This window comes from Gossypium raimondii, chromosome 10, assembly GCF_025698545.1.
Source record: "Gossypium raimondii isolate GPD5lz chromosome 10, ASM2569854v1, whole genome shotgun sequence".
NCBI lineage: Eukaryota > Viridiplantae > Streptophyta > Magnoliopsida > Malvales > Malvaceae > Gossypium > Gossypium raimondii.
The window spans coordinates 29,920,586-29,945,317 of record NC_068574.1 but is presented as its reverse complement, the minus strand read 5'-3'; the positions used below and the strand labels follow the sequence as shown (position 1 = coordinate 29,945,317).

Here is a 24,732-nt window from a genome sequence, read left to right as displayed (position 1 = left end):
GCGGGAACGAGTCGCATTTATCTAGAGGTCACATATGTGGGAGATTAGAAAATTTGTTAGGCCTCACACATGCACTTCTACATGTATGACGCAAGATCACCGCAAACTTAATGCTAAAACCATCTGTAACTACATCATACCAATGGTGAAGGACATGCCGACCAAACCTATTTCGATGCTGATTATCAAAATACAAGAACGATTCTAATACCAAGTGTCATATCGGAAAGCATGGATAGCTGAACAGATGATAATGGAGAAATTGTACGAAGATTGGGATGTGTTGTACAATGAACTACAATGGTGGATAGTCGTTATGCGAAAGTACTTGATGCAAACATGATCTTATTATGACTCGGATGACCAACTACAATCGGGAAGGAAAACTATCCACCAGATGTTTTGGACGTTTGATCCATGCGTGTAGACCTTTCCCCATTGCAAGTCACTTGTGCAGGTTGACGGAATCTGGCTATACAGAAAATATATGCAGATTATGCTTATTGCAGTTGCTCAAGACGAGAATTAGAACTTGCTCCCTGTAGCATTTGCCATTGTGGAGTCCGAGAACATAGAATCATGGGAATTCTTCCTGACGAACTTACAGACATATGTTGTTAGAGATGACAATATTTGTATCATATTCGATTGATCGAAGGGACTAATTATCACGATTAGGCATTTAGGTGTTTTGTGGAGATTCGTTTACTGCATCGGGCACATCGCCTCTAACTTCCGCCAAGACTACAAAATGCACACTGGCGGAAACAAGTCGTGAACATGGGTAAATTTCAGTTTCAACATATTTTTGAAATGTTTTTAATACTTCTACAAATTAATTCAAAAAGTTAATGTATCTTTTTGGAATACATATGTAGCGTACGAGCTAGAACAACACCATTTCAAGCAAAGGCTAACCAGGCTTGAAGATGATATGCACGGTGAAATGAATACTCCTTTCTGAGAGTGGTTGGGTACCATAGAGCCGTGACAATGGGCTCAAAGTTTCGATAACGGGTCTCGATATGGTCATATGACCACCAACTTGGCAAAGGCGATTAACTCCGTCTTGAAGCGAACACAACATCTTCCAATTTCATCTATTTTCTTAGTTATGTTCTGTAGGCTAGCAACAATGATGCTAAGAATGGGGCTGAAATAAGTAAACCATATAGAGGCGGGACACGTATTTGTCGAGAAGGTCAAGAAGGCAATGGATGCGAACCATCAGAGAGCGAGGTCGATGAATGTAGAAATATATTCTCGACAATTAGAAACTTTTCAAGTTATGGAGTTCATTGGTCATCAATCCGATATCCCACCTAAGTTTTACAGAGTTGATCTCCGAAATAGATGGTGTGATTGCTTGGAAGTTCCAAACACTTCGTTACCATTGTACGTATGTCGTTGCAACTTGCACTCTCACCTCAATCAATGTTGAACAATATATCGATGAGGTGTACACTTTGGAATGCACATTGCGTATTTGGGGAAACAAGTTCCCCAGCTTGCGTGATTTGTCTACATGGGAAGTGCCTCCGCTGACTTTCGAGTTTGCCCCAGACAAGGGGTTACGTAAGAAGTCGAAAAAGTCGCCTATAGGTCACCAGGATCTATGGTGAAATGGACATGATGGAGAACCCCAACCCCAAACTTTATGGTCTGTACAGAACAGCTAGTCATAATCGGACTAAATGCCTGCACTGAACCTACCATATTGGACAATCATCTCGATCGAGTGGACTATGAATTATTGTACTCCATGTTCAAAATTTTATTTTATTTTTTATTATGATGGAATTTTCATATTTATATTTTAGGAGCAACACAACTATATTACATCTTAAAACAAAACTTTGACATTATATTGTTTTCAAAAAAGTCAAAAGTTGTGTTTTGAAATTAATCCTTGTTGAATGAATAGTGTTTATTAATTATATGCTTCCATTTCGTAATCATTAAAAATTAAAAATATTTAAAAAAATAAATTAAAAATTAAACTTGTTAGAACAATTTTCCATAAAAAAACAAAATTCTTGATGTAATGCTTAAATTTTATCACTTATTTGCAAGTGGGAAGGCATGTGTTTGTTGACTAACTGATGTCAAATATGACATCCTGTATAGCGCCCAGGACTACAGCAATATCAAGAACCCGCTTATGTCCATGGTACGATGTTTTGTCACACGAAAAAGCTCATGATACAATGTTGCTAATATTGCTGAGCCCCAATTATACGAACGTGCAGTTGTCAAATCAAATAACAGGGGCAAGTATATCAAGTAGACCTTGTTATTTGCATCTGGCATGAGTACACCCCTATTAGATGCATTATATATGCTCGAGCAGCACATATCATCTTCGGCTCAGTGGCAGTACTTGATAAATTTTTAAAATTTCCCTTCAACCATGAAAATCTCAAACTAGTAAATTTATCTCCACCATCATCGGGTGAGCGTTTTAGTAAGTGCTAGCAAAGCGTCGTCAATTTAGACACTGTACTTACACCTGTGATTGCACTATCGTCGATTGGGAGCCTAAGTTTTAGTGCAACATCTTTTAGAGTGATGGTACACTCCCCACACAACAAATGAAATGTGTGGGTCTCCGGACACCACCGCTTGACCAAAGTGGATATCAAGCGTCACCTCAAATCGAACATTCGAATCAATGCCATTGATCCGAATCCGAATGCCTCCAAGTATGGCATAAAATGTTCATTTGGTCGATTGCCCAGACCATTGACACGAGCCCCCAATATGCGATATTGACCCTGACAATATTTAATTACCGCATTAATTAATATATCCTAATTAAATAAAAAAAATGACGTGGAACTTTATAAAAGGACTCGTGAATAACAAATAACAATTTCATTACCTGCACATTAATCATATTTGCTATGTGATCATTTTTTGTAATCAAAGAACCCATTTGGATATTTGCGTTTTGAAAAAAAACTTAATCATCAATGAACAAATAAACCATATACAAATAACGAAAATGCATTTTTAACAGAAAAATTAAAGTTTGAACATTTTCGCTCATTAACAAAACACATAAATATAATACAAAAACATGCAAATCACAATAAAAAAATATCAAAATAATATATACAACACATGCAAAACACAATAATATCACTTAAACTTTTTTATTCCTACACATACCAAAAAATACTAAACTGTTTTATTCACACAAAAAAAACATTATCATTACAAAAATAAAATTATTATTTTATTATACATACAAAAATTTAACATGAAATCTCTAAATCATTCAAATAACATTAAATAATAAAATTTCAACACAACAAATATTTAAAATATAAAAATTTAATGTTAAAAATCTCAAAAAAATTTAATATATAAAAATTTAATGTTAAAAATCTGAAAAAATTATAATTAGATAACAAGCTCGGAAAATTAGAAAAGAATTTTTAATATTAACTAAGTAAAAAAACAAACAAATGCATAATAATTACAAATAAAAATTAGAAAACATCACATATTTTTTGCCATACCATTTCAAAGATATAATAATTTTCTTTATACTAGTTAAATAAATAACAAACAAACAAATAATATTAAAAAAAAATACAACATACCTAGTGATTCCTTTCTTCTCAACACAAAATCTACAAAACCAAATTGTCAAACTTTTTCCTTTCAACACAAGGGGACCATCTATAGGCTTAGATATATATGCCTTAAGCGGGGAAAATGAGGAAATGGACAATTGTTTTGGAGATGAGAAGAAGAAACACCCCGTAACCGTCTGGTCACGTTCGCCGCAAGCAGTTAGACTGCCAACAGTGGTACCACCTGACAATAGCCCTCCTCCCCTAGGTGTCGCCTAACAAAAGCCCTCTTTCCCTTAAAATAATTTTTTAGCTCATATATGACCTATATTGTGCCCGAATTTTTTTTCAACCTGTATATTAATGTCGTCATATGCCTACCCTCCACCATTTAAATATGGTTTTTTAATCCAAATATGACCTGAAGATGAGTGGCTATTGGTGGGAAAAAAATTGTGGTGCCCCCATTCCATCCGGCACCACCATCACGGGCTGTTTGGTTAGGGGGAATAGGAATGCATTCCCCCTATTCTACGGGCCCACCACCAAACGGGCGTTTAGTTGCCCGTAATGCTATTACGTCCCGAATCCATTTCGTCCCTAATACGCCTACATCCCATAATAGGCATTCCCCCCATTCAGCGCCGATTAGGGATTCCTTACCCGTTTCTTATTTTCGTTTCCTTTTTTTGCCCTCATCAATTTTTGCTTCTTTTTCCATCGATATTGCAGAGGTAATTTCTGCTTCTTCTTCCATCATTTTCTTATTTGGTGGCCCGTACGGGTCGTCTTCAGCAAGGTACGAGGCTAGTTTTCGCCTTGTCGCTGGGTATGTTTTTTGTTATGATTATTTGCTTAACCTGTGTAATGCAAATGTGGAAGATATGTTTGCATGTGGCTTTTGAGAATTTTGATTGATCAATTTTTGGTTCTTTTTATCTTTTTGAATGGTGTTGTTTATGTTATTGGAATGTTTATTAGAGCATCGGGTTTGAGTTATTTATTTATTTTGATCGATCAATTAGAATGTTTCTTTTTAAAAGAATCTGGAGAATAGGTTTGTTTTATTTTTTGTGTTTTTGAATTCTAATGGTGCACTTTAATTTTTGAATGGTTTGTATCGTCTCTGAGATTGTGTTGGCAAATGAGTGTATTTTGTTTTTGCTGTGTATCTTGTATATGTGCATTGGTATATGCAGTTTTTTAATGGGTTATTTGAAGGTTGGAGTGGATGTTTATTAAGGACATTGTTTACATGAATATCAAATGGCTTTTAATTTTTGGTATATTATCTATCTGTTTGTTTAGATATGATTAGTTTTACAGTTCGAATGATTCACTACATTCTTAGATGAGGGTTTGTTCGTTTTTCTTTTCTTTTGGTGTGTGTTGAGATAGTTCATTTAATGTTCGAATTGTTGTTTATTTCATTTTTTAGATGAAGATTGAAAATGGGTACTTCCTATTTTTATTTTTAGGATTGGTTCATTTTGAGGTTTCTATGGATTTTTATTTTTAATTTTTTTACACTTTTTAGATGAAGATGAAAAATAGGTCTTTTCTGTTTATGGTTCATTTGAGGTTTCAATGATTTTTTTTTCATTCTTAGCATGAACATAGAAAATGGATATATTACTTTGGTGTGTATAAATTGATTATGTTTTGTTTTCAATGGCATAAAAGTGCACATTTTAATTCTGAAATGTTTTATTACATTCTTGACATGAAAATTGCAAGTGAGTGTTATTGTTTTTGTTTTACTTTAGTTCAAAAGTTTGGGATTAGTTGGTGGATTTTGTTTGTGTCTAATTTTTGTTTGTTTGTTTCTATGAAAAATGTCAATAGTGTCTACTTAATGGATAACTATTATTGCTTTGGAAGGAGGGTACATGTTCTCAGTGATGAAGTGAACGATATTTGTTAAATTTTCTTCTCTACATTGCCTTATGAGCTTTTGGAACTAAAATTAATAATATGGTATGATGGTGATAGATTCTGTTTCCTCGGCAGGCAAACAAAGAAAAGCTAGGAAAGATAGTGAACGATCTTAGAAATTTCCTAACATATCCTTTATTACTGGTTAATCAAGCAGCTTAATCTATATAATTATGATTGACAGTTGAAGTTATGCTGACTTTATTGGTGGAACTAAATAAAAAAAATTGTTTTGGGGATAGGACATCCTTCAATTTGTTATTTGGACTTGGATGTGAGCTTCAGATATAAATGCATATTAATGAGGAAGATGTTATTGAATGGGGCTCCTCTCTATTTTTGGCCTATTTTTTTACCGTCTGACGGCAAACTATGCCCGTATTTTTATACATACCATGTTGGGAGAATGTTAGACCTTCAATCTGTTCTCTTCTTTTTCCCTTGTTGCTTGCTATTTTGGATTGAGATTGGATTGTTTCATTCTGAATGCAATTGTATAAATATAAATTTAATTTTAATTCAATATATAGATGAATTTATGCAAAAGGCTGTAGACTATTTTCAAAATTTGTTCACCTCACAAGGATAGTCTATTTCTACATAAGGTTTTGGTTAATAGACTAGGCATGCCATCTGTGATTTTATTATTGAGGCCTAAAGTGCTTTTATATCATGACAACTAATTTGATAAAGAAATGAATTTCAAGTTGCAAAGATAATTTTAATTTCTATTTTTTGCTTCATAAAGATTTTAAATTTGTATTGTTCATTTTTCTTTGATAGTGTGTTATTGCAACTTGAATTCTTTGGCTTGTTTGATTGCTTCATCCACCCACAGTTGAGCGTCTTCTATTCACACAATCACTGTAAGTTCTTTGGCAATTAAATTATTTTATTTTATTTTACTGTATTGAAATTATGATTGGAGAAATGTGACCCTTTTACTATGATCTCAAGTTATATAACACTTTAATATCTTGCAGTAATGGCTCGTTTGCCTTTAATTGCACAAAGTGTGAGGCGTAAAAGAATTGGTATTGCATTGACAATATGGTTGCAAATCTGTAGAATTGCGAGTTGGTTCTTACTTACATTGGGTGCTAGCCATAGCCTACAAACTTATAGACCAAGGATTAGGTCCTATATTTTAGATTTTTATGCAAAACGGGATTATGTGAAAAGGCTTATATATGCTAGTGATGAGACATGTATTGAACAAGTTAGGATGAATAGATTTGCCTTTTTTAAACTATGTGAGATGTTACAAACGTTAGGGGGATTGAAGTCGTCAAGGAACATGCTTGTTGATGAGCAAGTGGCAATGTTTTTACATATCATTTCCCATCACCTTAAGAATCGAGTTATCAAACATCACTTTAATAGGTCCGGGCAAACTATTAGCAGATCATTTCATATTGTTTTAAATGCTATCATACGCTTACAAGATGTGTTATTTAGAAAGGCAGAGCCAATTACAGCTAATTCTTCAGACACAATAAGGAAATGGTTTAAGGTATTGGATTGAGTTTTATATATAGCTTGTACATAATTTAGTTTATTTAGATTTAAGTTTAGTATCCTAACTCAAGGTTTTATAACATGTGATATAGAATTGCTTAGGTGCTCTTGATGGAACCCACATCAAGATTAGGGTTCCAACAGTTGATAAACCTAGATATTGAACGCGAAAAGGTGACATAGCAACAAATATGCTAGGTGTTTGTACACCTGATATGCAATTTGTTTATGTTCTTCCTGGTTGGGAAGGTTCTGTTGCTGATGGACGGGTTCTTCGAGATGCCATTAGTAGGAGACATGGACTAAAAGTTCCTCATGGTAAACTGGATAGTTAGAGGACTTTGAATTATTCATGAAGATCAAACTTTTTTTAGGGAATTAATCATTTAAAATTTTTTTATAGGTTGTTATTATCTAGTTGATGTTGGATACACAAATTGTGAGGAATTTCTTGCACCATTTAGAGGAAAACGATATCATTTGACTGAGTGGTGTCAGGGTTATCAGCCAAGTACTCCGCAAGAATTTTTTAATATAAAACATGCCTCAGCACGTAATGTTATTGAAAGATGCTTTGCGTTATTAAAACTTAGATGGGGAATACTTAGGAGTCCATCATTCTATCCTATAAGGGTGCATAATAGAATCATTATTGCATGTTATTTGCTCTATAATTTTATTCAAACCCATGTGAGTATTGATCCTATTGAATCGGAGGTGGGAGAAGGATTACTTAGTAATGTGGTAGATGACGATGAACCGAATATCGTAAATATTCATCCATCGGATGCATGGGCTACTTGGAGGATGGAACTAGCCAACCAAATGTTTGATGAATGGCAAGCATCTAGAAATTAGTTAGGTTTAGGGACAAAATGAGTTTGAGTTAATTTGTTTATGTTATTTTATGTATCTAGTTTGTGAAACTTTGGTGGTGTTTGAATTGTTTTTTGTATTGTACTAAACTTGTTGAATTATAATTTAATTTCTTTTCATTCATCATGTGTTATAATTTTATAAAGTGTTGAGCTTTTGATTCATGATATTGAACTTAATTTTAATTTTATAAAGTGTTCACTTTTTGATTCATGATATTAAACTTAATTTTAATTTGTTTTTTTCTTAAGATAATTATGTCAGGTGTTTCAGAATCAAATGTTTTTTCCCAAGCTTCTCGAGGAACCAAAAGGAAATGGGTTCCAGAAGAAGATGCAGCAGTGGTTTCTTGCATGGTGGACTTGCAGAATGTTGGAACCTTTAATGCTAATACGGGGTTCAAAGCCGGTTATTTAAACGATTTAGAAAAAATGTTAGAAAAGGCTTTACCCAATGCAATGTTGAAGGCTAGACCTAATATTGAATCGAGGATTAAGTTACTAAAAAGGGATTGGTCAATCGTGTATGACATGCTTAATGGCCAAAACAATAGCGGTTTTGGTTGGGATGAGCATAGGCAGATCGTTGTTGCTGAAGATGCGGTTTGGAGCTCTTATTTAAATGTAAGAATTATTTCAAGTTTTTATTATCTTATTTTTACCAAACTTATAACTAATATGATTTCCTCATTTTTATAGAGTCATAAAGAAGCCGGTCAATTCAGACATCGTAGTTTCCCTTATTACCACCAACTTACTTCCATCTACGCAAGAGATCGAGCGACTGGGAGAGATGCTCAAACAGCCGCTGATGTTATTGAAGAAATAAATGTTCAGGATGTACCTACTACAGATATTAATGAAGAAAGAAACGAATTCTATTACTGCAAAGCTGATGTCTCTTTGGATGACATGGATGTTTCTGCTACGGAACCGCAACCAGATAGAAACCAAGGGGGTTCCACATCTTCAAAGAAGAAAAAAAAAGAATTATGATGCAAGTGATCATATTTCTTCTTCATTTCATGATGCTGCCACTTTATTGGCGAAAAACATGCGGGCCATTGGCGAACAATTTAGTAGGAGTATTGCCTCCGATGTGTTAGTTCAACAAAAGTCAGAAGATTTCCAGATCATCCAAGAAAAAGCTACAAATTTATATCCAACCTTATGTGAAATAGAAGGTTTAACTGTGGATAAGCGCTATCGAGCATTGAGCAAAATTCCAGATCATCCAACTCAAATGCTCGTTTTCTTTAGTTTACCTTCTGATTTGCGGTTGGAATGGGTCAGAAGATTTCTTGCTGACCATTAAAAATCATGGTTTTGTTGACGATATTTTCGTAACTTTTTATGTTTGTAATATTTGGAATGGTATATCATTACAATGTTCTAACTTTTTGATGTTGTAAAACTGTATAACATATGGATTATGACATAGAATTTCATGAATTTCATGTAACCTTTTGTTAATATATGAATATTATGTTTATGCAAAATATAATTCTCAAGTTATTTATTACTTCTAATTTTTTTATTGTAGAATAATTAAATTATTTGTTTCACTAATGATATTTTAGCACATTAAATATGTATTACAGTTTAAAAATAATAAAGTAGATTATAAATTATATTTTACATATTATATATTATGATTTTAGTAAATTCATATAAGAATATTTAACATTAAGAATTTTATTAAATTATATATTTTATTAAATTATATTTAATAATAATTATTTTAGATTATATTTTATAGTATTATATATTATGGCTATAGTAAATTCATATAAGAATATTTAATATTAAGAATTTTATTAAATTATATATTTTAATAAATTATATTTAATAATAATTATTTTAAATTATATTTTATGGTATTATATATTATGATTTTAGTAAATTCATACAAGAATATTTAATATTAAGAATTTTATTAAATTATATATTTTATTAAATTATATTTAAAATAATTAATTTAAATTATATTTTATAGTATTATATATTATGATTTTAGTAAATTCTAAGAATATTTAATATTAAGAATTTTATTAAATTATATATTTTTCTAAATTATATTTTAATAATTATTATTTTAAATTATATTTTATAGCGTTATATATTATGATTTTATTAAATTCATTTAAGAATATTTAATATTAAGAATTTTATTAAATTATATATTTTTCTAAATTATATTTTTAATAATTATTATTTTAAATTATATTTTATAGCGTTATATATTATGATTTTATTAAATTCATTTAAGAATATTTAATATTAAGAATTTTATTAAATTATATATTTTATTAAATTATATTTTTAATAATTATTATTTTAAATTATATTTTATAGTGTTATATATTATGATTTTAGTAAATTCATTTAAGAATATTTAATATTAAGAATTTTATTAAATTATATATTTTACTAAATTATATTTTTAATAATAATTATTTTAAATTATATTTTATAGTATTATATTTTATGATTTTAGAAAATTCATATAAGAATATTTAATATTAAGAATTTTATTAAATTATATATTTTTGTTAAATTATATTTAATAATAATTATGTTAAAAAAAAATTCTATTAAGGGCACGTTTAGTTCGCTGTAATGGAATAGAGTTGCAATGGAATAGAGGCGTAATAGTAATTCAATTGTTTGGTTGAATGTAATAGAATAGAGGCGTAATAGTATTCTTGTGTTTGGTTGAATGGAATGATGTTGTAATAGCACAAGGAAAAAAACTAAAATGACTAGAATACCCCTTAGTAGAATTTTTTTTAGGTAGATGATTATTGTTATTGTTATTAAATTTTAATAAGATTATTAATATAAATAATAAATAATTTAATCATATTTTAACATAATTATTATTAAATATAATTTAATAAAATATATAATTTAATAAAATTTTAATATTAAATATTCTTATATGAATTTTCTAAAATCATAATATATAATACTATAAAATATAATTTAACATAATTATTATTAAATATAATTTAATAATAATATATAATTTAATAAAATTTTAATATTAAATATTCTTATATGAATTTTCTAAAATCATAATATATAATACTATAAAATATAATTTAACATAATTATTATTAAATATAATTTAATAATAATATATAATTTAATAAAATTTTAATATTAAATATTCTTATATGAATTTTCTAAAATCATAATATATAATACTATAAAATATAATTTAACATAATTATTATTAAATATAATTTAATAATAATATATAATTTAATAAAATTCTTAATATTAAATATTCTTATATGAATTTAATAAAATCATAATATATAATACTATATAATATAATTTAAAATAATTATTATTAAATATAATTTAATAAAATTCTTAATATTAAATATTCTTAAATGAATTTACTAAAATCATAATATATAATACTATAAAATATAATTTAAAATAATAATTATTAAAAATATAATTTAGTAAAATATATAATTTAATAAAATTCTTAATATTAAATATTCTTATATGAATTTACTAAAATCATAATATATAATACTATAAAATATATAATACTAGAAAGATCAATGATGAATGTTCAAGTTTCGATTAATCAATCAATTCAAGATTGTTTTGGTTTCGAGAACTTCCTTGCCCTGGTTCTTTATTTTCGTTCTTTGTTTCACTTGATCCTGACATTAGCATTCTACTTTCTAGTTTTGGGGTTAGCCATTTTCAATCTCCACCTTAAAATAATCTAACAAATTCCAAGGAAGAAAAGTCTAAACCATAAAATCGACATCTGAAATTATATATTTTATCCCAGTTATTATGGCTCATCCTTTTGTTATATACTTCACAATCAACAAACACTTACAAAATTCCACTGCTGCAGGATTATCTTGGAAATGTGATAATAGTTGGCTATAAAATTGCGATGGCAGAAGCAAATGTCTCAATATCAGGGGGAAAATAAAGGGTAAATAGCTCCAAATCTCTGTTGTTTCAAAATCTATCTAGATATAAAATTCAACAACTCAGTTCAAACCATGAAAATAAGACAAATTCAAAAAAGAGGTAAAAAAATGTCTAGGGTAATGAAAATAGCAGAGCTCATACAACCTGAAAGGTCTAGCTCACTTCCTGCCACGAACCTTCAATGCTTGCCTATTCCTCTTCTTGACACCAGACTTGGCTACCTTTAGACTCTGTGCACAAGACTCAACCTTGCAAGGGCGCTTTTGTTAAATCGCCTGTAGTAGTTATCTGTCACACCAAATGTTGGAGAAGCAACTTAATTATAAAAGCAGACTAGAAAAGCACTTAAAACTAGATTATCTGAATATTTGTATATCATAGAAAGATACATTAACAAAATCTCAGAATATCATTGAAAATCTATAGTAATAACAGCACAAAAACAGTGCACACTTGGCAAGTTCACACACTAAAATTCAGCATAAATATACACATTATTGCCCAAAGCTAGCAATATAAGCATTGAAATGACATTTTGAGTGAAATTGAACCTATTGTCATATTGTACAAGCTCCATGCAGTTCTTAGTTAAGAGAATACGTAAAGTTCAAATGAAGGTCTAGAGTATAGGGGCCGAAAAGATAAATGGAATATTATCAGAAGTGTCAAATATTATACTAAAGCTATGAATTTGCTTTCCTTTAATCATACAAGCTGTGTTTTCGAAAGCAAATCATATAGGCATAAAGCAACCATGGTAAACTATGAAAAGAAAAAGATCTATCTCATTATCAAGCGAAGAATCATGTTTGTAACTACTAATATGTAAGTTCTTCATGCATATTCAAGAGAAACAACTAGTATACAAATCACTTACCATACAAAAGTTAAACTAGAAAGCGATAAATAGAGTGACATTAAAGTAAACTTGAAACAACCAACACCGACTCATAAAAGCAGATTCTTAAGCCTTAGCAATGACTTTCTAGTGACATTTACCCAATCGCAAGCAATTGGCTTTGAGAAATGAAGTAGACTAGGGTCATTTCTCATTTACAAACATTATGGACAAACATTGCAAGTATTGATGTGTTTTCTATCCGCACTTTATGTCATCAAAAACTAAATGGGGCTAATAGCTATATTACTCGGACTAGGGTGTGAGTGCAAGATACGGTGTGTTGAATCTTCTCTAGCTTCTTTCATATATTCCAAGGATCACTGTTGTCAGGTCATATCCCCATAGTGATGTCTATATATACACTGGACACAGGTACTTCAAGAATGAAAAGTTGGAGCATCATAGGCTAAAGTTCAGGTTCTTCAGAAAGTGCATACATAAAGCCAAATTGATCAGGAAACTACTTTGGAGGAAGATTGGAAGTAAGTTGCTCAAGTCAAGACAGGGAAGCAGATCTCTAGATTCAATTTTGTAACACATGCAAGTTTACCAAGTCTACCACTCATTTCACTACACAAAGACACCCTGAAAATATTGCCTTCGATCATTTCACAAGAAAATAGATTGATAATCTAAACATCCATTAGTATTGCAGATGATAAGCTAGAATTGGCAGAGATTTACAGGTCCACGATAGAAAGTAAAGCAATCCAATATAATAGAACCAGAAAGCCTCACATAGAAAAGAACATATATGATATTAAAATCAAGAAAAACACGGGAGGAGTTTGTCCCAAATAAGCATGTCCTCTAGAATTTCCTCGCACTCCTTTGTGTCTTTAAGATATCCATCTTTGAATGACTTCCTTAATCATTTCATCCCACTTCTGATCATCCATGTTAAAGTACTCATCCTTGATCATTCTTTTCATGACTATATCCCTGGCACTATACAAATTTTCGATCTCTTCATCAATCGAGCAAATTATGAAAATCTGACTCGAACTCTTCATCATCCACATCGTCTCGTGGTTGCACCTCCAATTCATCCATCAATTCATCATCGGTCTCCTCATGCTTCCCAGCCAACTTTTCAACTCTCAAGAGACAAGCATGGCTCTCAAAAGATGTAAAACAGCTCAAATTCCCAAGATATCTCACTATCTCCCTCTACAAAAAATTGGAAACATTTGATTCTGTTTTATCTCTTCCCATATAAAAAATTTGGAAATTTTAAGCAATCAAAAACACACTAATCATGTTATCTTCAAAGCGTGAGAGTGTTGTTTTAGTTTCAGACTCGAAAGAAAGATGAGCACGTTCACTGTATTTCCCCCTATATTAAAATCACATTCTGCAGATTGACCAGCAAACACTCACTCACTCTCACAGCAAATCACAACAAGGAAAACAATAGAATCAGACAAACATGCAATAGAACAAACAAATAATAGAACATGATGAATGAAAAAATTTTCATCTGTTCAATCGAACGTGCAATACAAAGAAAAGCCGAATGGAAAACGGTAGAAACGAATCAAAATTAGGAGAACAAAAACAAATATTCCAGATTTGAGCACAAGCAAAAGCAAAAGCAAAACAAAATCAAAATCGATTTTACAGAAAAGAAAAGAAAAGAAAAACAGGGAAAAATTTGGAAGAAGAAGTAGAAATCTGGAGAAAAGAAAATGGAGAAAAGAAAAGAAATGTGAGAAGAAAAGAAGCGTCTGCACGGAAGAAGAAGTAGAAATCTGGAAGGGAAAAAATTGGGAAACGTCAGGAGAGGATGAGGGCAGAAAACGAAAAATAAAATTAGGAATTGGTGGGGAATCTCTAATCGCCGCTTCAAACTCAGAATGGCAATTACAGCCAATATCAGTAATAGACATGGAAGGGAATAGGGGTGTAATACGATTGCACCCAACCAAACGTTTGTTTGGTGGTGGGCCCAGAGAATAGGGGGGAATGCATACCGATTCCCCCCAACCAAACAAGCTCTAAGAATATTCTAGTCATTTTAGTTTTTTTCCTTATACTATTACAACATCATTCCATGCAACCAAACACAAGAATACTATTACGCCTCTATTCCATTACATTCAACTAAACAATTGAATTACTATTACGCCTCTATTCCATTACAGCTCTATTCCATTACAGCGAACCAAACGTGCCCTCAATATTATTCATTTCATCCTAATGAATACTCTTTTAATAAATTATTAAAAAAATATTAAAAAATAAAAATAAAAGAATTCACATCTTTTGAATTAACTTTTTTTAATCTAATTTAATTGATTGCTACTGATTTTCGAATCACTCAGATACCTGTTTTCGAGCTGATACTCCCAATTAGTTGCCGATACAATCCGTAGAATTCGAAATCCATTTAAAATAGTGAATGCATCTGGGAAGCAACTTTTTTATCAAGCAGTCATACAGCAAATAAATTAAGGATTCTTGTTTTCTATTCTAAAGTTCTCCCTTCTTCAGAGCTAAATTGCGAATCACATTCACAAAAATCCCATTTTTAAAGAAAAAAATACCTTTTCTTCTACTCTGTACAAAAAAGATTAACTTGGCTACTTCTCCTACAGTTTTTTATTCTCTTGATCTTCTTTTATGAACACTTTTTATTTGGGGTGGGGGTATTCTTGAAAGGTGGGGTTTTGTTTACTTTCTTATTTAGCTATTCTTTTCTTTGATTCTTGACCCATCATTTTTTCTTAACTTCTTTACCAGATTCCCACCTGGTGTTTTGCTTTTATTATTACTACTATTATTATTATTTTGTTTCCCACACAATCACATGCTTCTTCTTCTGTTTGTCTGATCTTAGATTGGATCAGAAGGTTCATTTTTTCCCCACTTTGAAGAAGAACAAGAGAGAAAGAGAAAGTGAGGGGTCTTTTTGTGGGCTTAAATGTTGAGTGCTTGGAAGAAAAGAAGAAAGCAAGCAAGAACCAGGTGAGGTTTTATTTTTTCCTTCTTCCTATAAAATTTTCTGGTTTTCTTTTTTTGGGTCCATCAAAGAAAATTCTTTTTGTTTTCCCTTCTTGTTGCTGTTTTGATTGTTACAATAATTGTCAAATACTGTATTTTCATATGGATGGAATAATATTGAATCGGGTTTGATTTGTTTTTGTCCACATTTGCAATGTACTATTCATTCTAATGAAAAGTTGTTGGCGTGTAGGGAGGAATAGTCCGCTTCTGCTGGTATTGTATTATTGGGGATTTTGAGTTAGCAGTTGAATCACCTAGTGCTTAATGATCGAAATCGGTTTCCATTGGAAAAAAAAAGTTGATAGCATATTTTTCAACTCCTGAGGCATGGCGGCTATTGATGTTTCAAAGTATGTACATAGTGCTGTGCACAAGGCCGTGGCAATGAGAGATTACTCCGGGCTCAGGAGGATACTCGCCACTCTACCACGGGTTAGTAACCCGACTGAGATTCAAACAGAAGCAGCCTCATTGGCTGAGGAAGAGAAGGCCGATGCGATCGCTGCCGTGATTGATAGGCGGGATGTTCCTAAACGGGATACACCTCTTCACTTGGCTGTTAAGCTTGGTGATGAAACTGCAACTGAAATGCTTATGGTTGCTGGTGCTGATTGGAGCTTGCAAAATGAACAAGGATGGAGTGCACTCCAAGAAGCAATTTGTAATAAGGAAGAAGCTATTTCTATGATTATTGTTCGGCATTACCAGCCATTGGCATGGGCAAAATGGTGTAGAAGGTTGCCTCTCTTGGTAGGAACTATGCGAAGGATGAGAGATTTTTACATGGAAATCACATTCCATTTTGAGAGTTCTGTGATTCCTTTCATTTCCAGAATTGCTCCATCAGACACATATAAAATTTGGAAGAGAGGAGCAAATTTGAGAGCTGATATGACTTTGGCTGGATTTGATGGGTTCCGAATTCAGCGGTCAGATCAAAGTATTCTTTTCCTTGGTGATGGTTCTGAGGATGGGAAGGTTCCTCCTGGTTCACTTTGTATGATTACGCATAAGGATAAAGAGGTGATAAATGCTTTGGACGGTGCTGGTTCTCAAGCAACTGAAGAAGAGGTTCGACAAGAAGTGCTTGCAATGTCTCAGACTAATATATTCAGGCCCGGGATAGATGTAACACAGGCGGTTCTTTTGCCACAATTGACATGGAGGCGACAAGAGAAAGCAGAAATGGTAGGTGCCTGGAAGGCTAAGGTGTATGATATGCACAATGTTGTTGTAAGCGTCAAATCTAGGAGGGTGCCTGGGGCCATGACAGATGATGAATTCCTTGCAGCTTCCAATGGAAATGAAGCAGAGAGCGAAGAGCTTGATGAGATATTGACGGAAGATGAAAGGAGGCAACTCGAACTTGCTCTTAAGTTGGATTCTTCAGAAATATCCAATGAGAATGGTGATGGCATTATTGGGCATCAACATAGTTGTTATGAGCCAAGGGAAATTTCTATCAAGGAGTCCAATGGTTATAAAAATGGAGAGACTAAGCAGGAAAAGAAAGGATGGTTTGGCGGATGGAGGAAACGGGAGCCAAGGCAAGAGACGCAGAAGAAGATCGTATCACCGAGGAGTTCTGTGTGTGTAGATGAAAAGGTAAGTGATTTGCTGGGAGACTTTCCATCCGATAGTCATATCAAACCTGGTAGACATTCTGTGGAGATTGCAGCAAGGCACGATCATCGGAGGATAAGAGATTCGAAGACGTCTATTTCCATGAATTCGGAGATTGGTAATTGGCACAGGGATGGTGGCCGCGAGAATGAATATAAGAAAGGATTGAGGCCTATTCTTTGGCTTTCTCCAAACTTCCCATTGCAAACTGAAGAACTTCTGCCGTTGCTAGACATTCTTGCAAACAAGGTCAAGGCAATTCGTCGATTAAGAGAACTGCTGACTACAAAGCTTCCTGCGGGAACCTTCCCTGTCAAGGTATTTTGTTCTTTTAACTATCCGATTGGATTGTGTTATCATTGTTACTCCATTTTGCAATTTGCATTTTGCTTGAACATTATTATTTTAACTTTTTACTAAGAAATACTCATGGTTGCACTTAGGTTGCTATTCCAGTGGTTCCAACCATCAGAGTATTGGTTACTTTTACGAAGTTTGAAGAGCTACAGCCAGTGGACGAGTTCTCTACACCCCCTTCAAGCCCCACTACTAGCCGTGAAAGCCCTGCGGTGACACATTCCTCAGGCTCATCTTGGTTTCAGTGGATAAAGGCACCATATCACCGTCCTAGCTCATCGAATTATAGTTGCAATAAGATAGAAAATCTTCAAGATCCATTTGCAATTCCTCCAGATTACACTTGGATTACAGCTGAAGCAAAGAAAAAAAAGATGCGAGAGAAGAGCAAATTGCAAAAAGTTAAGAGTCAGAATCGATGAGGTCGGGCTAAGATCTGGTTGTAAAAAGAAAAAAGGGGTACCAAACAGGAGATAGTGTTTTCATTAATGCATAAAAGTTGTGTTTCTGTTAATGAAGAAAGGAAATAGAAAAATAGATGATTGGGGCTTGGTTTATATATGTAGCGGGAAAATTTGGTATATCATGTGATTCTTTCAGCATTTGCATGGCATGTGGGAGTGGGAGGTTACTGATTTACATCTTATACCTGTGACTAACTCTTGACAACATTTACTGACACAATTGGTAAAGTTTTTATTGCTGGCAGCAAATTCTATTTGTAACCATATAATTTAGATCATTTGCTTGGAGTGCTCATGATGTTTTCTAGTTTTTATCTGTTTTTCTTTTTACAAGTAAAACTTGTTTTTATTTACTCTGTATTGGTTGGTTCCTCACAATGGACATGTTTGTCTCTTTTGGATGATTCATGTTTGGATTTACAACTTTGTCTATTTATGCAGCAGAGGACTTTCAACATTTCAATATTTATTCTTCCTTCTCAAGTTATTGAAGCTATTAACTAAGAAAAGACCGAGTACTTCGGGAAAAAAATATAAATTAATTAAGAATCTATTTAAAATTGAATACAATAATATAAAAAAGTTAAATATAAAATTGGTACCCGAATTTATTCACTTCTTCCATGTTAGTACCCGAACTTTTTTTCCGTCAACTAAATTAGTACCTGAATCTAATGCCGTTAAGTTCAGGACATATGGCGGAATAAAATTATGACACATGACATAAATGATGTCATAACCTAAAATAAATAAATAAAAATATTTTTTAAAAATATTTCCATTTTTTCTTTTTTCCCGGTTTCCCTTTTTCTTTTATTCTTTTTTTTTCTTCCTCATCATCCAACATAATTTCATTCTGATTTTGTATTTTAATTTCCTTTTCATGTTTTTTCTTCGCTCCTAACAATTTTAACTTCAAATTCAAAATTGCACCAAAATACAAAGTATTTAAAACTAATATTTGGTTTTATTTTTTGGCATTTGAAAACTTATTTTTGGGTTTGAATATTGTCTTATACAAGTTGAAAAACTAGTCGATTTTAAGCCCAACGCCTGATTCCCTCACAAGCTACTTCTTCCTTTTGTCATGGGCTAAAGTGCAAAGCCCGTGACCATTGCACAAGATGCTCCCCATGGAGGTCTATCGATTAGATGGGGAACATTTAGCCCACGAGAGCTGGCCCGATTCAAAGAACAATTGGAGAAGCCTGTCAGATTGAAGCCTGGTTGGCCCGATAATGAAGGCAAGGCAACTTAGGCTAATATGGTAATTAAACTTAGAAGATTGAGAGAATCATATCTTGTAAAGATTAGATTAGATTAGATTTGATATGACATATCTTGTAAATCCCTAAAATAAAGGGATATGGTTAATCTCGTCCGTCGATGTAAATGTATCTTGACTGTCGGTTTTGGGGGAGCTCAACTATAAATAGAGAGCATCCCCCTCATTTGTACTCATTCCATTGTATGTTGAATTCTTAAGAGTAATAGAATTCTGAGAGCATTTACTTAAACACCTCTTTTCTGTGGCTTTCTCTTGTTTTTTTATTGTTCTTCTTTTGGCATAAATCGCTTTCGCTCTTCAACTTGATGCCTTGGAGGAGTTCTTAAGGAATCCTCACTTGAGTAAGGTTGACTTAGGCGAGTTTGGACGAATGGATCGCCTAAGGCCACACGGATCGCAAGACGAAAAATCTAGCCCCGTGACAGTTGGTATCAAAGCTTTTGGTTCGAAGGCACTGTTGGGATGTCGAAAGAAGTTGTTGGTCAGAGTGAGCCAATGGAGACTCGAGAAAGGGCCAGAAAAGCGAGTTGATCAAGGGACTTATTGTCAGCTTTGGAGGATCGAGTCGTCACTCTCGAGGAGTCCATGGGGGACGTCAAGGAGAGGATTGACGATGTCGATGATAGACACAATGATGGGTTGCAAACATTGTAAGAGCAGCTCAGGGAATTTGTATGGGATACTACTGGTTCCTCGGAGAATAAGCTGGCTAGAAAGGACGATGCTCTCGAGGCTATGGTGACAGCTTTGAAGGAGGAGATCAATGAGCTTAAGGGGGAGCTCAAGATTTTCAAGGTTGCCATAAGAAATGGAATGTTGGCTTCAAAGCCGAAACCACAAGTGATGGATGTGCCCAAGCCGAAGGCATTTAAAAGGGCAAGGTCCGCAAGTGAAATGGAAAACTTTCTTTGGGCCATAGAGCAATACTTTCGTGCGATGAACATCGAGGATGATGTGACAATGGTAAATATTATTGCTATGTATTTTACTAACATTACTTTGTTATGGTGGCGACGTAGGTCCACTGATGTGAGACGTAGTGAGACCGAGATTGGGACTTGGAAGGAGTTCTAAAATGAATTTAAAGCACAATTTTACCCCAAGTATGCCGAGGATGAAGCTCGAGCAAAGTTGCAACGGCTAACGCAACGAGGCACGGTTAGGAAGTATGTGCGGGAGTTTAGTGAACTCATGCTTCAGATATATGATTTGAGCGAGAAGGAAGCATTTTTCTCCTTTACAGATAGGTTGAAACCATGGGCGAAACAAGAATTGCAACGTCGAGGAGTTCAAGAACTTACCAATGCCATGATGGTAGCAGAGTCCATAGTGGAACTTGTTCCGAGAAGGGATAGGTTGAGTCTTCTAAGCCCAACACGAGGGGCAATGGTAAGTACCATGAGGAGGATGAAGAGGGACATAGCTATGATGGCAATGGTAGTAGCAGCGATAGTGATGAGAGGAAACCACGAAATGGGAAGTGGAGACCTAATAGCCCGAAAGAAAAGAGGGGAAAGTTACGATGCTACTTTTGTAAGGGACCGCACATAAAGAGGGGCTGTCCAAAGATATCTTTAGTTTCGACTATCTAGAGGAATGATGAGCCAAAAGAGGCGAAGCCTATTGAGGGAAAGATATTGAAGGTTAATTCGATGATGCTCATTCCTAAGAAAAGGAATGGTAAAGAAGGGTTGATGTTTATAAACATCAACATTGCGGGTCAGAAGTGGAGTGCTCTTATTGATACGGGAGCATCAGACTTGTTCATATCAGAAAAGGCTGCGAGGAAGCTTGGTCTGCCGATTAAGAAATCGAATAAGAAGATCAAGACAGTAAATTTCGAGGAGGCCCCAACTGTAGGAGTAGTTCATAATATGGAGCTACAAATTGGCGAATGGAAGGGCAAGAAAGACTTTGAGGTAATCCAATTAGATGCTTACGATTATGTACTTGGCTTAAACTTCCTTGACAGTATTCAGACAGTTCTGCATCCATGGGCCGATCAAATTCATATTATCACCGGTCCGTTAACAAAAAGTGTTGTGCCGGTGCATCGAGATATGAAGGTGGGGGCAAAGGTATTGTCGTCAATCTAACTAGTCGAGGATGTTTCGTACAGGAGGAATATTAACTTGATAGAACGGAAAGTTACAAAAGCTCCTTCGAAAGTGTTAGTGGCGCAAGAGTTCGATATGAAGCCTGCAGATTCGACTGTGGAGTTGACACCTTTGGGAAATATGGGTTGTGCATCGGGATTCAAGAAAAAGGGAGCGATGCAAATACAGTCGAGATGAGTAAATGCTGCGAGTAAGGTACATTACGAACACTTTGATAGTGTTTTAAATTCTGACTTGTTGGCTTGGCAATGTCGTAAGGGCCCTTTCAAAGTTCATAAGCAAGGAGGCTAAGGGATTGTGGGCAATACCAAGCTAAGGTGTGAGAATCAAGACGATTCAAAAGGGAACAAGTCAAAATTGGGGCAAGTTAGAGCGGAGACTTCTTGCCAACGAGTGCAACGGTTCAAGTGAAGAGGTGATTGAAGCTAAGGCAAAGGTTCTGAAGGAAGGGACAACCCGATCGCAAGGCAAGTCGAGAAGAAGCCGAGGCAACGAGAGGGTTCAAAAGTGAATCAAGTCAGTACCATTCGAAAGTCGCAACGAGGGCGTTGTGAGAATGGGTGGGGGAGAATGTCACGTGCCAAAGTGCAAAGCCCATGACTATTGCACAAGATGCGCCTCATAGAGGTCTATCGATTAGATGGGGAACATTTAGCCCACGAGAGTTGGCCCGATTCAAAGAACTATTGGAGAAACCTATCAGATTGAAGCCTGGTTGGCCCGATAATGAAGACAAGGAAACTTAGGCTAATATGGTAACTAAACTTAGAAGATTGAGAGAATCATATCTTGTAAAGATTAGATTAGATTTGATATGACATATCTTGTAAATCCCTAAAATAAAGGGATATGGTTAATCTTGTCCGTCGATGTAAGTGTATCTTGACTGTTGGTTTTGGGGGAGCTCAACTATAAATAGAGAGCCTCCCCCTCATTTTCACTCATTCCATTGTATGTTAAATTCTTAAGAGTAATAGAATTCTGAGAGCATTTACTCAAACACCTCTTTTCTGTGGCTTTCTCTTGTTCTTTTGTTGTTCTTCTTTTGGCATATATCGCTTTCGCTCTTCAACTTGGTGCCGTAGAGGAGTTCTTAAAGAATCTTCACTTGAGTAAGGCTGACTTAGGCGTGTTCGGACGAACGGATCACCTAAGGCCACACGGATCGCAAGACAAAAGATCTAGCCCCATGACACTTTCGCCACGGTTTCTCTTCACCTTCCTCAATTGTTTCCCCAATTGTTGTATAAATCCCTTAATGTTCATAGAATTTCACTCACCTTACTCCAAGTTTAAATCTCAATTTGATTTTAGTTGAGAAATTGATCATGATCAAGAAAGAGTGATATTTAAACCCAAAAACAAAATATGAGACAGATAAAGGAAGATCAAAGATGCGTAAGAGATGAACAAAGGAAGATAGGAGAAAGGTTGGAAGATAGGAGAAAAATCAAACCCTAAAATCAAATAAAGAACCCAACGCATTTAAATAGAAAAAAAATTCAAACCCTAACATTTTCAACCTAGAAACATTTCAAATAGAAAAAAAAGTTAACAACCTAATATGATAGCAAGAACCTAAAATAGGATCAAGAACCTAAAAATTACAATAATTTAAAATTATTTGGAAATAAAAAATTTAAGACCCAGAAATAAATAAAATACAAGAATTTAGAAAACCCTAAAATCCTATGGATCCAATGAATAATAGGGACACCGAATCTTTATTGTTGCCTTGGTAGAGGCATTGCTACTGCTTCCTTTGTCTCCTCAACTCGCTCTCAACCTCACAGAAGCCTCATTAACCTTTCATCAGTAGGTTTAGGGTTTTCAAAAGTTCAAGGATCAAGCTTTGATTTTTTTTGTTCAACTTTAAAGATATTTTCTTGGAAATACAATGCAAGATTTTGAGAATGCGAGGAAGAGAGAAGTGTTTTGATGGTTGCATTGGTCGAAGAAAGCCATGGATGGCGGTGACTCATGGACTAAGGTTGTAAGAAGAGGAAGAATAAGAAGAAAAAGAAGAGAAGATAAAAAGGAGAAGATACGAAATAAAAAAAATGAAAAGATGAATAAAAATTTGGGGGATAAAAGTACAAAAGAAAAAAAAGTTTTTAAAATTTTTTTTTCTAATATGGCATCATCATGATGCCATTTATGCCACATGTCACAATATTATACTACCATCTGTCTGAACTTAACAGCGTTAGGCTCGGGTACCGATTTTGTTGGCGGAAAAAAGTTCGAGTACCAATCTAGGATAAAAAAATCATAAGTACCAATTTGGAAGAAGTGGATAAGTTCGGGTACCAATTTTATATTTAATCCTATAAAAAATAATTAGATAAATCATTTTTAAATATGAATAAGTTTCCAATCTAATATCTAATTTGTATGAACAAATAAAATAATTTACCTATTTTCTAAACATAAGATGTATTCCACGGCCTATGACATTCACCTACATGTATCTAATTTTTTAATCATTTTAGCATAGAAATTTTTGAACAAAATATATGCCAAATGCATAAATTACATACCATTTACATGGTTTTTAAAACAAAATATAAATCGAACACAAATTACATAACGGCATTATATATAAATACTAAAGTCTATGTTAGTGTTTCAAATTGAGAGAAAAAAAGAACAAATGAAGAAAGTGTTGAATATTTTCAAATAATAATTCTATCAAACATTACAACTTTAATCCAAAAAAAATTCACCAAACACAACTACTACAAGTACATTTCTTGTAACTTACAAATTTAAGTTACTTGTACACAAAATAAAACCAACTAAACTTGCCAATCAACATTATCATATAAGTGCATAAACAAACATTATCTTAAACGAAAGAAAACTAAGAAACTATATGGCAACAAAGATAGCCACATAGCTCAAAACTCTTTGGTTGTCATGTTGCAAATACCAATTTGCTCCTTTTGACTCTCAAATCTGATCATACCAAAAGACTTAGTCAAAATATCTATGAAATGATTCTCTGAACTGCAATGAACCAGTTTCACTTAATTCTTTTGCTCCACTTCTCTCACAAATTAGTATTTAATCTTGAAATGCTTTATCTTTCAATG

The 24,732-nt window shown here is 33.5% G+C and overlaps 2 protein-coding genes across 3 annotated transcripts; both read left to right on the top strand.

Annotated features, from left to right (window-relative positions):
• Nucleotides 1–8,334: 8,334 nt before the first annotated feature.
• Nucleotides 8,335–8,969, top strand: LOC105778676 (uncharacterized protein At2g29880-like). Its single transcript, XM_012602425.2, has 2 exons — nucleotides 8,335–8,533; nucleotides 8,609–8,969. Exons 1-2 carry the CDS (start codon nucleotides 8,342–8,344, stop codon nucleotides 8,903–8,905), a joined length of 489 nt encoding a protein of 162 aa, XP_012457879.2. The 5' UTR covers nucleotides 8,335–8,341; the 3' UTR covers nucleotides 8,906–8,969.
• Nucleotides 8,970–15,138: 6,169 nt separating this feature from the next.
• Nucleotides 15,139–18,640, top strand: LOC105777467 (uncharacterized). Of its 2 annotated transcripts, XM_052621587.1 has the most exons (4): nucleotides 15,139–15,443; nucleotides 15,622–15,749; nucleotides 15,979–17,729; nucleotides 17,855–18,640. In XM_052621587.1, exons 3-4 carry the CDS (start codon nucleotides 16,116–16,118, stop codon nucleotides 18,188–18,190), a joined length of 1,950 nt encoding a protein of 649 aa, XP_052477547.1. In that variant the 5' UTR covers nucleotides 15,139–15,443; nucleotides 15,622–15,749; nucleotides 15,979–16,115; the 3' UTR covers nucleotides 18,191–18,640. The 2 variants fall into 2 exon arrangements, with proteins under 2 accessions (XP_052477547.1, XP_012456214.1); XM_012600760.2 differs by having other exon boundaries at nucleotides 15,139–15,749.
• The last annotated feature ends 6,092 nt before the right edge of the window (nucleotides 18,641–24,732 follow it).